At 36.6% G+C, this 14,994-nt stretch overlaps 1 protein-coding gene across 2 annotated transcripts in view; it reads right to left on the reverse strand.

Annotated features, from left to right (window-relative positions):
* Positions 1 to 14,841, reverse strand: part of LOC105395025 (pantothenate kinase 3) — a 29,727-nt gene extending 14,886 nt beyond the window's left edge. Inside the window, exons 1-2 of one of the 2 annotated variants that reach the window (XM_048629851.1) lie at positions 14,700 to 14,841; positions 14,210 to 14,334 (exon numbers count right to left, since the gene is read on the reverse strand). Coding sequence is in view for 1 of the 2 variants with exons in the window: in XM_048629850.1 (XP_048485807.1) it covers positions 5,787 to 5,828 (42 nt within the window). In the remaining variant the exon portion in view is untranslated. Of the gene's footprint in view, positions 1 to 5,786; positions 6,230 to 14,209; positions 14,335 to 14,699 lie in introns of those variants that run through there. The other variant, XM_048629850.1, reaches the window with a different exon arrangement.
* Positions 14,842 to 14,994: the final 153 nt, after the last annotated feature.

Raw genomic sequence — 14,994 nt, forward strand, 5'->3', positions numbered from 1 at the left:
ATATTTATATTTAGTATCTATCTATCTATGTATTTGTGTAGATATATGTGTCAGCTGTCCGACACCCATAACACAGGTTCTGTCTAGCTTGGGGTCGGTCGGATGGCCGTGTGTGAGATGTCGCCACATATTTATTTATTTATTTATTATTTATTTATCTCAATATGAAATTCTTGACAGATGTGTCAAAAGTCAACCACTAATACCTGGTTATGCTCTAACCGACTATGGATAAATTGACACTAAATTGACAGATTCTGAACGGTTCATCAACAGTCGATTGTCTTGCCAATAGAGCGATACGTCGCTTAATAGCGGTACAATACAATCGGCTGTCGATGAACCGTTCAGAATCTGTCAATTTAGTATCTGAGATTAAAAAACAGACTGTAGATGTGTAGATGTTATCTTTGTCCTAAAAAAAAATCTCTCATCCCTAAAAAAAATACATTTTTTAATGGTTATCATCAATAAATTAAGTTTTCTTAATCTTTTTCTTTCTCTTGCAAAGCACAAAATGATGTTAAATGAGTATATAAATAACAACCTCAAGGTCGAACCACTTAGAGCATCCATGAATAGGTAATGGCCAATTGAAAACAATAATATTGTAGTAAGCTGTGACAACCATGAGGTACAGTCAGCATCATAAGTAGCTTGTAGCTTAGATATTATTTTATTATTTTAAGAAAAAAAAAAAAAAAACACGCACTCACGCCTTGTACTAATGTACTCCCTTGCGGGGTAGGCAGAGGTGCATTGCTGCACCCACTTTTCGCCAGAGTGTTATGTTACTCCCAATGTAATAGGGGGCGGGCCTATTGCCATTTTACGGGCACATCCAAGACCCGAGAACAAATATCTGTGTTTGAACAAATATTTGCCCCAGCCGGGAATCGAACCCGGGACCATCGGCTCAGTAGTCAGGGTCACTAACCACTACGCCATTCGGTCGTCATTATTTTAAGATTAACAAACAATAGTACATTATATTTAAGCTAATGGTATTATACACATTAAATAGTAACGAATGTACTACCACCATTTGTGACCATATTCATTGGTACAATGGTTGTCATTAGGATGAACTAGCAAAATGCGCACAGTTTTTGCTTTGTTATTGTATGTGACAAACCATACTATTCGTATATTTAATCTTAGAAGAAAAGAAAATGCTTCTCCATACTGCATATACAAAATATTATTGGGTTTACTATGAGGAGCCGTCTTTTTTTCGCGAATTTCCAAATGTCGTAAAACAAAAAAAAATAGTAATGATGACCCATCGAGTCACCCACCCCATTTGCATTATTTATTTTATTTATTTATTTATTTACAGAAATAGACACACCAACAGCACATTGGATAAAAAGTTGTTCAGACACAGTATATGTTGCTTATCCTATCCATGCACCAATTATAGGTGTGCAACAGCATTCAAAATGTTATCTTATAAAATACAATAATAATAATAATAATAATAATAATGTCCTCCTAGCCGAATTTCGACTACGGCGGCCAATCTCAATTGAGATCAGCCAACTACGCAGGAGTAGATTATAGTGCCCAAGTGTGTGCGCAGTACACAGGAGCACTCTCTGTTCCATCACTCTCATAGCCCAATGGGACGGATTGACCGACACGACTGGAGAGAGCTAGGCGCAGGACCGACTGCTTTACATGCCCATCCGACAGCATGGATCGTTTCACTGTTTCGGACATCAGGTGATCAGCCTTCTATGTCCTAACCAAACTTAGAACCACAATTTAGAAACACAAATTGATGGTCCCACCCAGGAATCGAACCCGGGACCTCTGGGTCGTGAAGCGAAGCTTCTACCACTAGACCACAGAGGCAGTTACAATAATTTAAATACTAACATGCAATCATGCATACAATGCTTAAATCTAAACTAAATTAGGTATAGTATTGTACAATGAAATTTATATTGATTTGATTACTTACAGAAAATAATTACAAAATAATACAAAAATTCATTACAAATTAATAACACCAATACAATAATTGACAGAAATTATATAAGTAGGTATACTATAGGTATTATGTCAGAAATTTTAATTTAATTATTAATTAGGTAGGTATACCATTTTTGCAATACTCTGTATATTCTGAGAGCATTCCGATCATCGTTTTATCAATCAATAGATTAATATCATTTATTTATAAAATTATGTTATTGTCATATTATAAATCAAAATACAATTAAGTACATATCTTTTTTTTAGATTACGCGGTATACATGCTACCTACAGAGTTTTATCTACAATAAAAATAATAATTTATGCAATTTTAAGGTCTTTGATTAGATATGATTATCACAATAATATAGATAACACATACAATATCCTTGTTGGGAAAATTGTACTGGGGGCTAATTCCACAGACTTCTGTTAAATAGCATAATCAATCTGCTAAATCTACATATTGCCTTATAAAACATTCATATCATTGATTTGGGGATATGCACAAAGGTTCCATACGAGAGAGCCAGGTGCAGGTACCTACTTACACCCCCACAGATAATAGAATAGAATAGTCTTAGTATAATACTAATATTTTTTCGGAAACTATTAAGTATTAACATCGCCTACAATTTATAGCTTTGCATTGGCAGTAATTCTAGATTTTCACACGAAATAGTATAAAGTAACAATAGTACATTGTTTTTTTTATCTGTTAGTACCTATGCGGATGTTATTGCAAATGTATTATAATATTATTCTAAGTTCTTAGCTGCTTTACTGTATTACAAATAAACGTAAAGGTCCCGGGTCACACAGATACAACACAATTCATAATAGGTAAGTCTATTCTATTCTATTCTGAGAGGGGGCTAATTTCCTGTACGTGGCTCTCTCGAGTGGAACCTTTGTACATATCCCCTTGATTTCAGCTCAGCCAGCCTAACTCCCGAGTAAACTGGAGTAGCAAGCCTGGGTGTTGCAATAGCTGAGGTAGGCGCTCTGTTGGTCCAAGAATAGATAATCTTGTCTCTCTTAGGCGGACAAGCTAACATGTAAGTCATTTTAGAATAAAAAATATTAGACAAAATATTAAAATGTTCAGAATAGAATAGAATAGGTAGGAGCAAGCAAAGCACATGATCGTGAACTGAGGATAATTTTATACGGAGGCTTAGTGGGACACATAACAATTTTTATTATATTTTTTTCAAAAAGAGAATCTCGGTGCTGAAATAGATTCGCACTCAGATAATGCTATAGTCAATCAGAGCGCTGGATTTCAGCTAAAACAGGTTTCACGGACTGACTTAACAGAAAACTGAACGTAGCAACAACTATACAGCATGTTTTAAAAAGGCTAACACAACTGATTATTCTGACCAACTTCCATATTTTTACAGGAAAAAAAAAATCCATCGTAGTTTTTATCAAATTACGTACTTACACACTACTTAAGTAACGTATAAATAGAATTGTAAACGCAATTGACACATTTGAAAATATTCAACGGCCATTTTATGTGCATATTATTTGAATTACATTTAAAAGGTTGAAGCCCTCCTCCGTACCTACGTAACAGCCTGGTGTTAATTACATGAGGAATTCATTAATAAAATACAACTAGATAATTAACATGCAACGAATATTTGGTGTAGATAACAACGTCAATAATGTACAGTTAGCAAAAGATATACATAGGCCACCCTAGCGCAAACAGTTATTTTTTTTATCCCACCCCCAGACCATAAGTTTAACGTGTCTGTCTGTCTGTCTGTGGTAGCGTAGCTCCCATATGACTGTACCGATTCCCATATGACTGTACCGATTTTCGATGGTTTTTTGGGTCATAAGACTTATCTATAATGTTACCCCGAGTGATCTTAGACTTGTGTCTAAGTAATCTTATCAAAATCGGCTTAGCCGTTCACAAGTTATGCAACTTTTAGTGTTGAATGTCGGGGGTTTTAAACGCTGTTTACTTATAAATATGATCCACTGACGGAGGATACGTGACACAAAAAATACTTAACCTACAGAGATTGTTTGTAAGTATCGATAAAATATTATTCGATTCTTCTACCGATGAGTTTCAGGATAAAACTCTTTGCACTGGATGGCCAATGTAATATTTTTTCTGTCTGTACATTTTCATTCGATTCAAATGCGAGCACCCTGTGCCTACAGGTACAGATAATTTAACTCGAATAATATCGGAATATTCAGGAAACTCCATGTGGGTGTAATTATTTTACAGTTATTTATAGATTTGATACTTAATAACGCCTAATTCTTCAACAATTTCAAGGTTTTGACCTCGTGTCCATTAAGATTTTTGGTAATCAGTAATCGTATGATCGGTTTTATAGTTTTATCATCAAGACATTTCAGTTATACCTACGACTATCTACTATGCGTGATTCATATTTGATAGTACGCCGGTCTAAGTCAAATGTTCTTTCTTTACTGTTGTATCTAGTCCAAAGTAAGACATCGCTGTTAGAGATAAGGATGTCTGTTGGACATTGGTCCATCAGTTCACACATTTTGTCTGTAATTTCTGGTTGGTGTTCGTTAAAGATAATAGTTTTTTTTTTGTATTCTATACCCAGATACTTTTACATGCCTATAACGCGCTTTACGGTTTACAAGTATTTTTAGTATACAGAAAGTATTTTCCTACTAGTTGAAGACTTTACTGAATACACCCAATAGTAAAAGTGTTTATGAAAGATTCATTTGCATATTACATTTGATTTATTGTACTGGAGTTCTACAAGGACATACCCTATGCCCGGTCTTTCTTATTATTTACAAGCTTTTTTTAATGGGTTACCTGCTGTATAAATTCTGGAAAAAAGTAGCCTATATCAGAAATGATGTAGCATTATAATGGTGAAATTATTATTTAAATCGATTCAGTAATTTTTCATTTATAATAAACTCATAAAACAACATAAAAATAAGTACGTGCAACTTTGTAAGTTTTAATTAAGCCTTAACTTATTAGGTATAATATAAGGTCTCATGCGCCCATTTCAGAATTCGAGGATTAGGTTATATCAGGTTTTCAATAATATGACAACACCACTGAGATTTCAACACCTGTCGGTAAGTATTTTAGATCTGCGAGAACAACGTTTCTAACTTATTCTAATTCGTTTTTTTTTCGCAAACTTAATGCTACGATTACAGGCTTGATAACCGGTTTGATGGTTAAATTTGTCTGCAGATTTGAGAATTAATTGGACGTTAATTCTAACGCTTAGGTTATTTTTGGACCATTTTATTATGTTGCGTTTTACTTTCTATTATTTCTGAATGTTCTGCGTTTGACATTAATTGGGAATTCAATTATTGGTTTACCTTAATAAATTTCTATGGTTTCTTACAGCTGACTGTAAATTATGTATTTGTGTATACTAATGGCAGTAGATTGATCCAATTTTTACTAGATTGATACAATTTGGACTAGGCCTAAACCCTTCCTTCATTGGAAGGAGACCCGTGCCCCAGCAGTGGGGACGTAATGGGTCGTGATGATGATGATGACCCGGAGTTTTTTCATTTAACAATAAATTCATTTATTTTGATATCGAAGATGCATTTTAGTTACATGCATGTTCGTTAGTTACAATTTATTTATTCCACCGAGAATTTAAACCAATACGTATGTATTTATATCTTATTTTAGCACTATAGATAAGAGCCCTTGATATCGGTTCTGAACCCGTGACCCTCAGACTGAACATCAATTTACATTGCAAATATTTAATTGTCAATTTAAAAACAAAAAAACTTACTTGGTGTATTGTTATAACTCCGGCTTGCTGTTTCATTTCCATTTCGATAATAGTTATAATAAATTAAACACTTAAATACGAATTACCCACTAATATCACAGGTTGAATAAATAAATAAATAGACCACAAACAAAACCACTCAAATCACATTATCACTCCACATCATCCATCTCGAACAAGTCCGATAAATTCGTCAAAAGCAGCTTGAGGATGTAATCGACGATTTTCCAAAAGAAAAAGTTGTAATAAATAAATATGCAGGAAAACTCGATAAGGATGCGCGGGTCCGTTAACATAGAGACGTCCGTCCGCCGCGACAGCTGACCGACGAGTGACGAGTTGGTGACTTTGAATTGATTATCGAACGCAGACCTGCGCGCACGCAGCGATAACCTCTGCTGATCTTTCGGGCCGCGTGAGCGAGTGTATGCGAAACATTTGCAGTGTCGTGCAGTAGGTACAATTTAACCCTTGATCGATAAAATATTGTGTTATGAGTTTGGCGTTTGCGTGACGACAAAGCAACTACCCCGATCTACCCCGAGAAAAAAGATGCCAAGATATTTGATAGGTAGTGATAGTCTGCGTAGTTTTGTGCCGTCCAAATCAGTTTAGCGATTAAAAACTTTGATCACGTCTCATAAAATCGATAGATTGCCCTTCGAGGTAACAAGGTATAGTTTTCTGCCCTGAAAATGGTTTTGTTGTCATAAAATGCTTTAATTAATTACTGTGTTTCTATATTTGGCTCCATATCTGGACGGCGTGATTTAGTTTCAAGTTAATTGCCGCGGTCACAGGTCATCTGCCTGCATCTTACATGTTGAAGGAAACATTTAGGTTCGAAATCACTGATCGATAATATTTGCCCTTTGGCCTTCGACAGTGTTTTTTTTTCGAAAATGTGATAATATGTCATTTGGAGAGGCTCCTTTCGTGCACCCCTGCTTCTTATATCTTACATGATAAAGTATTTTTGTTTCACTGATTGATAATATTTACCAATCGCTTTGGCCTTTTATGTTACGTGTTTCGTTTCGAACTCCCTCAGGGACATTTACTAGGCCCAGTCTTCTTTACATACATGGTGTTGGAAAAGTAGCACTTATGATATATTCAACCGAAAACTGAGTCACATTTTCATTCTCAAACCTAATTCTATACTTAAACAAATGTTATGTAGAATTTACATTGTACATGAAACCAGAATATCTCCACTAAATAGGAAATAGTACTGTGCTCTAATTACTATTATTATTTTATTCTATTCTTTTATTGAACAATATACAAATGTAATTATGTACAATCAGGTGGACTTAATGCTAAGAGCATTTTCCAGTCAAACCACCAAACCAGTCAACCTGCAGGAGGTACAGGGAACAATTTGTATGGTAGTGCAAAAAAAAAAGTTTACACGACTAAATATTAATGAAATAACTTTTTGATAACATTCCTTTTAGTATCTGCACAAAACGATTCGTCTGTTAAAATACTTAAAACTAACAGTTCTGGTCAAAGTCTACATGTATCGTGTTTTAATGAAGGAAATAAACATTTGTTACATTATCTTGGTCATTATGTCCGCTGATTTTTAACTTAAAACCGGATTTAAGTACTTAACGATCTGAGTGAACTAATTAAGTAACAATTATTGGTATAATTAAGTTACTTTAACAGGTGTCGCATATGTCTGAATGTAATGTATAGTACTTACACGTGCATACACAACAATGAAATCCATTTTGTGTAATTGTACAGAATTTGCATTTAAAGATTTGGAGAATATTAACAAACGAATAGCGGCCGAGCGAGAGTGAGATTGACTGGTATAAAATGCTTTTAACATTAAGTCCACCTGAATGTACATAATTTATTTTCTAAATTGTGCAATAAAAGCATTATTAGTCGTAGATCACATTTTATACTGTTTTATTGAACAAAGGTAGAAGGTAAAAATTAAATTTAAAGCTCAATATAAAAGCATAAATAAACAAATGTTACAATTTGAGAAATCAACTTTATGTTTCGGAAGATATTCAGAGCATAGGTTTTAAAACCACAGATTAACTCAATACATCGTTTCAGAAACTGGCTGTAAAGGTAAGACATCACCTAGGGGTCTCAGGGTTCATACTAGAGCCTGGTTCTATCCGGTGGAAGCCGTTTGCACACACGTGATCAACTTTATAACTAATAAATCAATCAACTGTAAACAATATAAGTATACTTTTACTAATACAGGGTGCAGTTTTATAAGTGACGTTCGCTTGGCAGGTCAATGTACCGACTGCCCTCAGCAACTTCTATAATGGGACCACGCAGAAATTAACAAAAACACTGCTGCTCATACTAATGATGTAATTGTAATAAGTTCTTATTTTTTTATTTATACTATGACGACCGAATGGCGTAGTGGTTAGTGACCCTGACTACTGAGCCGATGGTCCCGGGTTCGATTCCCGGCTGGGGCAGATATTTGTTTAAACACAGATATTTTTCTCGGGTCTTGGATGTGCCCGTAAAATGGCAATAGGCCCGCCCCCTATTACATTGGGACTAACATAACACTCTGGCGAAAAGTGGGTGCAGCAATGCACCTCTGCCTACCCCGCAAGGGAGTACATTAGTACAAGGCGTTAGTGCGTGTGTGTACTATGTCGAAATTTTAGATATTTTTAACCGACTTCGAAAAAGGAGGAGGTTCTCAATTCTGTACGCACGTTTATTCAAAACGTAAGTTAGTCTTATTCATTACCTAAATAAACTTGTTATAAGTTATGGGAGCATGAACTTGAAAAGTATTTTTTATAGCAACGGACTCACGAAAACGTCTTAAAATAATTCAAAAAGAGCTTTGCTTCGCACAGTTCACTGACTAAACTTCACCCTCTACACCAGCAAATGACCAGCAGTAAAAGTCAAGAGACGTGACCTCAGACAGCATGTGATGATGACAGGTCACCAGATACGGGGGTCAACGGCGGGCTCTCTTCACGTGATCTTGTTCGCTTGGATCAGAGTTTATATACGCTGATGTTTGTCCTTCACAGGTGACCTTGAAATCGCCGTTTTTGATTGAGTACAATGCACTTATGGTACACATCTAGATTCTAGATGGGCAGGTTTCCTCACGATTTGTTCCTTCACCGCAAGAGCGATGGTATATATTGTACTTAAATACAAAGCACTTATTGGTACATGTCAACGCCGGGATTCGAGCCCGCATCTCTGGCGTGAGAAGATTTACCACCGCTCTCAGCTCTGGCTGAATTTTCGTTGAGAGAACCTAGGAGATTGGATCGAATATTACGCTGATATTTGTCCTTCACGGGTGACCTTGAAGGCATTCAAAACCTGGTCCTGGTTAGATAGATACATCATCATCTTAACAACCCATTACGTCCCCACTGCTGGAGCTCGGATCTCCTTCCAATAAAGGATGGGTATTAGGTCTAGCTCACCACGCTGGCTGGTGACCCCGACACAAGCAAGCTAGCGCTGAAAGAGTTGTCGGGTATCAACCCGGCTGTCAGATGTAGGTATCTAGATAATGGAATCAAATAAGTACCTATGTCCTACGTCCCTGCCTGCGTCGGTACAGATAGGTAGCACAAGTGAAATTATACATATTCATACAATTTTTGGGCGTCACAAACGACACAAGTATTAGATATGTATCGGGAGATCCTTAAAAATAGGTTTAAAAGCGAATGAATATGAAACAATATGGAAATTATACACCGTCGCCTTTTACGAACAAACGGGTGTGTATCGATTGACGTCATTACGATTTTTGATAACGTAAAAATATCGTTCACTAAACGTCATTCTGAACAAAAAGTAAAAAAAAATGATGCAGTTCTCCGAAATTAAAAATTATGATCGCAATTTTGGGGTCCCATTGACTTTCGTTGGCCTTGAATAAATCTGTCATAATTTGTATGAATTAGGGCCAACTCGCGGGTGTCATTTTCTTTTGGAAAAACGTTCTGACGGGCGTATCCTTCTGCAACACCACTTTGTGAAATGTACATAAGGGACCGTCCATTAATCACGTGAGGCTCAAAGGGGGGGGGGGAGGGGGTACTGAAAACCTCACGAAACATCACGAGGAGGGAGGGGGGGTTCTCGTTAGACATCACGTGTATTAATTTTTTGTCAAAAATTAGGGATTTCTGAACCGATATTTTGGACGGCGCAAAAATTTTAACGATTTGTACTATGACCTATATTTTTTCTAGTCAAAAATTGCCTTTACGTAGACTTCCAAAAAAATACACGTGATCCAGGGGGGGGGGGAGGGGGGGTTGGTCCCAAACCTCACCAAATATCACCAGGGGGGAGGGGGGGGTCAAAAAATGAGAAAAACGACCTCACGTGATTAATGGACGGCCCCTAATACCTATCACATCACAATGTAGGATGACGGAATGCGTGACCCGAGGGTCCAGGCTTCCGGGGCAGATTTAAAGACAAATATTTTTTCTAGCGTCTCTGGTATTTGACTATGAATAATTAAAAAAAAACTTTACGAAATTCTGCTCTAATCCTTGGCCTTCCTCATCTGGCCATTACGCGCTATCTAAGTTCTAGCGGGCAGGAGGGCGTCCCACATTACTGTTATCGCATCGGACTTTAGACTTGCGGACACAATTTTAAAACATCACTATGATGTTTGTTTTACGTAATGCAAAAAAACCAGATTTTGGCGATATGGCCGTAATAGTAATATTATTATGCTCGTTTCCTAATGCGAATATAAAAATTCAAGGCGGTAAGCGTTTCGTCATTAGGTTCGCTCCAAAATTTATTATTGCGGAGATCCTGACACCAAAACTAGATATTATGTGAACCAACCAACCCGCGTGGTGGGAAACAGTCCAAGCCTAGGAAAACAACGGGGTTTAGACATTACGAAGATAAATAACAAAAATTACTATTCCGGATTTCCCCAAGTGGTTGTCTGGAAGAAATTGCTTTCAGCGATAAGAGCACCACTGGTAAATGTTTGTTAGTTAAAGTTTTGTTCGTCTGTTTTGTGTAAAAGTAAATAATAACTGATCTTATAATAGTTATTGTCAGTGCCAGTGAATAACAGAAAAAACACACACACACTCACGCCTTGTACTAATGTACTCCCTTGCGGGGTAGGCAGAGGTGCATTGCTGCACCCATTTTTCGCCAGTGTTATGTTTAGTCCCAATGTAGTAGGGGGCGAACCTATTGCCATTTTACGGGCACATCCAAGACCCGAGAACAAATATCTGTGTTTAAACAAATACCTGGCCCAGCCGGGAATCGAACCCGGGACCTTCGGCTCAGTAGTCAGGGTCACTAACCACTACGCCATTCGGTCGTCAGTTGCCAGTGAATAATCACGATAAATTTCAATAAATCACTGGGTACTTAGACTGTTTAGTTTGCAAAGAGGTCACAGTCAATGGTGAGGCTGTCAGTTCATCATCATGCTTCTATGTACAGTGGTGGACTTATTCAGCTTGTTTGGACTTTGTAACGTGCTAAATAAGTGCGTCGTAAGAGCTAAATTTCAACTGCAGGGTTTTTATTTGAGTTTGCCTTCACAAACCACTAGAAATTAATGATGTGATTATTTTGTTTCGGATATCCGAATCGATTTCGAAATTATTCGAATGTTAGGGTCTAGACAGACGGAAAGGCATTCCAACTGTAAATTGCAATTCAGGTGCAGTTTGAATGCAGTTGACACGACTGCAAAAGAACTGCAAACCAAACGCGAAATCCGATTCAGTTGAAATGCAGTCCGTCTGTCTAGTCTAGACCCTAAAGTACGTTCTTATAGTTTTCTTTTACCGTGATTTTTATTTAATTTACATTTCAGCCACAATTTTAAGCAAAGCAGTTTTAAGCGCAAAATTAAATTTCTAGATAAACTACCTAGCTGTGCCATAGAGGTTTCATTATAGTGCATTATAGTGATGGAAAAATTTATGTCATCAACGACGTCCGAATATCCGATACGAATATTTACATTTAGTCCCACCTCTACTGTTAGTATGGCGTGAGACCTTTGTAGGTCGACAGTAAAAAAACCGGTTTGGCTTCAACTCTCTTTAAGAGATGGCCCGAGCGGCCATTATGTATCGGAATCACAGATAGGGTGGTCTTCTGAAAACATATACAGGGTGTTTTAAGAACGTTATAGTAAGCCAAAAGGGAGTGAGTCAGGTGGTCACCCTGAACAACCTTCCAGAAATTTGAGAAAAATAAAACCTCTTTCGGCTTTTAAAATACCTAAGTACCTCTACACGTTTTGCAACCGCCTGTTATACACTTTTGTCTCAGGATTTTTTTTCTACGAATTTAGAAAAAGCACTATAAAATATAACTATAATTATGGAGTTTTTTTAAATACCTATCGTTTATTTACTTTTTTGATTGATGGTCCAAAGAAAACTATTTCATTGGTTAAAGTGCAATAATAAATTGTAGCTCTCAGCTCACTTTTGATCAAAGCGGCCAATCTGATAACGATTACGATAAGATAATAGCCGCGCGGGCTGGGGCCCTAGTACAAGTTTTGCAATTTATGTAAAAGAAAAAAGTTTTGGTATGCTTCTGTCACCTGCATACATTATCTGTCAAAAGTTTCATGATACCACTTTGTATGCGAGAAAATGGAAACTTTATAGTTTTCGACAAACTATCAAGCCTGTACTAGACGTACTGGATTACGTATTTACGTAGTACAGTCAACAAATGAGATAAGTATACCTCTAAACAAACACTTTCATATCTTGATCTAATGAAGAGTGACAGTCAGCATGACGAATAGTTCATGAATAGAGCTTGTTTGTAGCATATAATTAATATTCTAAGCCCCTGTTTCACAATGTCTGGTTAGTCGCTACCTGTCGGATAAAATACATGCTGTCACTGTCTAAAAAATAATAACAGAGAGTGACAGCATGTATTTTATCCGTCAGGGAGCCACTAACCAGACATTGTGAAACAGACCCTTAAACTCGCCAAGTATCTTTACTTATAGGATCTACAATATCTACTTTTCTATAAATGCGAAAGTAACTGTGTCTGCCTGTCTGTCTGTTACTCTTTCACGCCAAAACTACTGAACGGATTTTAATGAAATTTGGTATACATACGGTCTAGACCCTGGGAAAGAACATAGGCTACTTTTTATCCCGGAATTCCCACGGGAAAACTTTTTAAGGCGAAGCGAAGATTGCGGGAACAGCTAGTTATTTATAAAAGCATATATATCTAGTTCTACATAATATATTATTGGGAACTACAATTACTTCCAAACACAATCTAAATTAGTCCATTATCGTTATAGCAAATTATAGTTGTTGAACTCTTTATGGGTGTTGGTAAAAATATGATGAACAAAAATGGAAAAGTTCTTACAAGATTCAGCATAGACAATATTGGGGCATAAGCACATGGAATACGTAATAATTTTGTATGTAGGAGTCCTGCAAAAGAGATAATGGAGTGAGAGAGAGAGAGAGAGAGAGAGAGATTGTGTGGGACCAATAATGAGAGATACTAAAGGAAGGAACTTTTTAGGTCCTTGTGGATGTAGAATGTAGGGCTGTTAGGCTGCTATTTCTTTATTGTTCCCTTAGATTAACAATATACAAACAAACAACACCCCACTTCACCACTGAGCTTTTATTTTGAATTAGTTTGGGTCAGAAGATTTGTGACTTTATGAACTGGCACAATGGTAGTCATTAGGTTGAACTTAAGAAAACGTTTTGCAAGTAACCAAAATGTGGACAGTGTTTTGCTTTGTTTTTGTATGTAATACACCATTTTGTCTGCATATTGTTAATCTAAGATTGGACCGAGTCCTTTCTCATCAGCATTATCAGCTTATCATAAGAACAGAAGGGCTAGTACGGGGCGCATTTAAGACGTGATAAGAGTTTTGCATTGCGCTCACTCACATCGCGCTGCCTCAAGAGTGAGTGCGACAGAGAACTTTTGTCACGTCTTAACAGCGCACCATGCTACACGACCAGGTGCCACAGGCTCTTTACACACTGCATTGCATTCACGCATCACAAACTGTGACACTTGCATTGTTACAACTCCCATAAAAACCACATTAAATGCATGGTCTGATTGAATTGCAACACTGAAGCAAACCATAGGTAGATCAATAAATTAAGGGCCTTTTAAATACACTTTTTTAACTCTAATATCAATAGGTTATTTCTTACATATTTTTATTTTATTTGCTAACCTTTATTGACCAATCCTACTTGATTCATAGTTTATAAAATACCAAAACACTCAATGTGACATGCATACTGGTTATTATTATTATAGGCACTGTGGAAAAACCAAGTTTGCTCAGATGATGTTTTATAGATTAAATCTACTCAATATAACACAGGTGCTTTGTTAAAACTCACCTAATATCATTCCTGATGTGAGGAAACAGCTGTGATGAAGACTGTAGACATCAGGACAAGGACGGAAACATCATAAATTAGAATTTTGTCTTATTGCTTCTGTGGTCATCTAACCATACTTTTATCTGCAACATAATAATAAAAGTTACAAAAACGTACACCTCATAAATACTGTTATATATATTTCAACTATCATGTCACTTAATAAATGTGTTCAGTTAAAAAATAAAATGCTTGTGAAAAAATACAGAGACTTATGCAAGCCAATAACTAACCTAAACGATAAACACAAAATTGGTCTTAAAGACATCACTGAGTGTCGGCATTGAGTTAATTGGCGTGACACAGCCTCAACAACAAAATAAACATACCAAAGTCCAGTTCTACTAGGAATAACAGTTCTTAATTATGGAAAGTAAACCACGACCCACTCATTGAAGAAAACACAAGATAAATAATGCTGAAAACGTGTCTCTGAGATAAAACTTACCAAATATTAAGAGCAATATTTTTGTGTTTACACTAAATTACAATTTCATGCGTTAAAAGGCCTGAAAAGATGAAAATAACTGTGTTTCCAATGAAATACAACGAAACCGTTTTGAGATACCAACGTTGACACTTTGACAGCTTTAAATTGACACTTCATGACATTGACAGATTGAATGGAGCGGACCGGTGGCTGAGGGTGGCTGTATTCGATTCGCGCACAGTCTATATTTTGTGTTTTCTGAAGACTGCACTGAGAACAATAACATAAATAGCATCAATGAATGAACGGGCCA

Source organism: Plutella xylostella, chromosome 24 (genome assembly GCF_932276165.1).
Source record: "Plutella xylostella chromosome 24, ilPluXylo3.1, whole genome shotgun sequence".
NCBI lineage: Eukaryota > Metazoa > Arthropoda > Insecta > Lepidoptera > Plutellidae > Plutella > Plutella xylostella.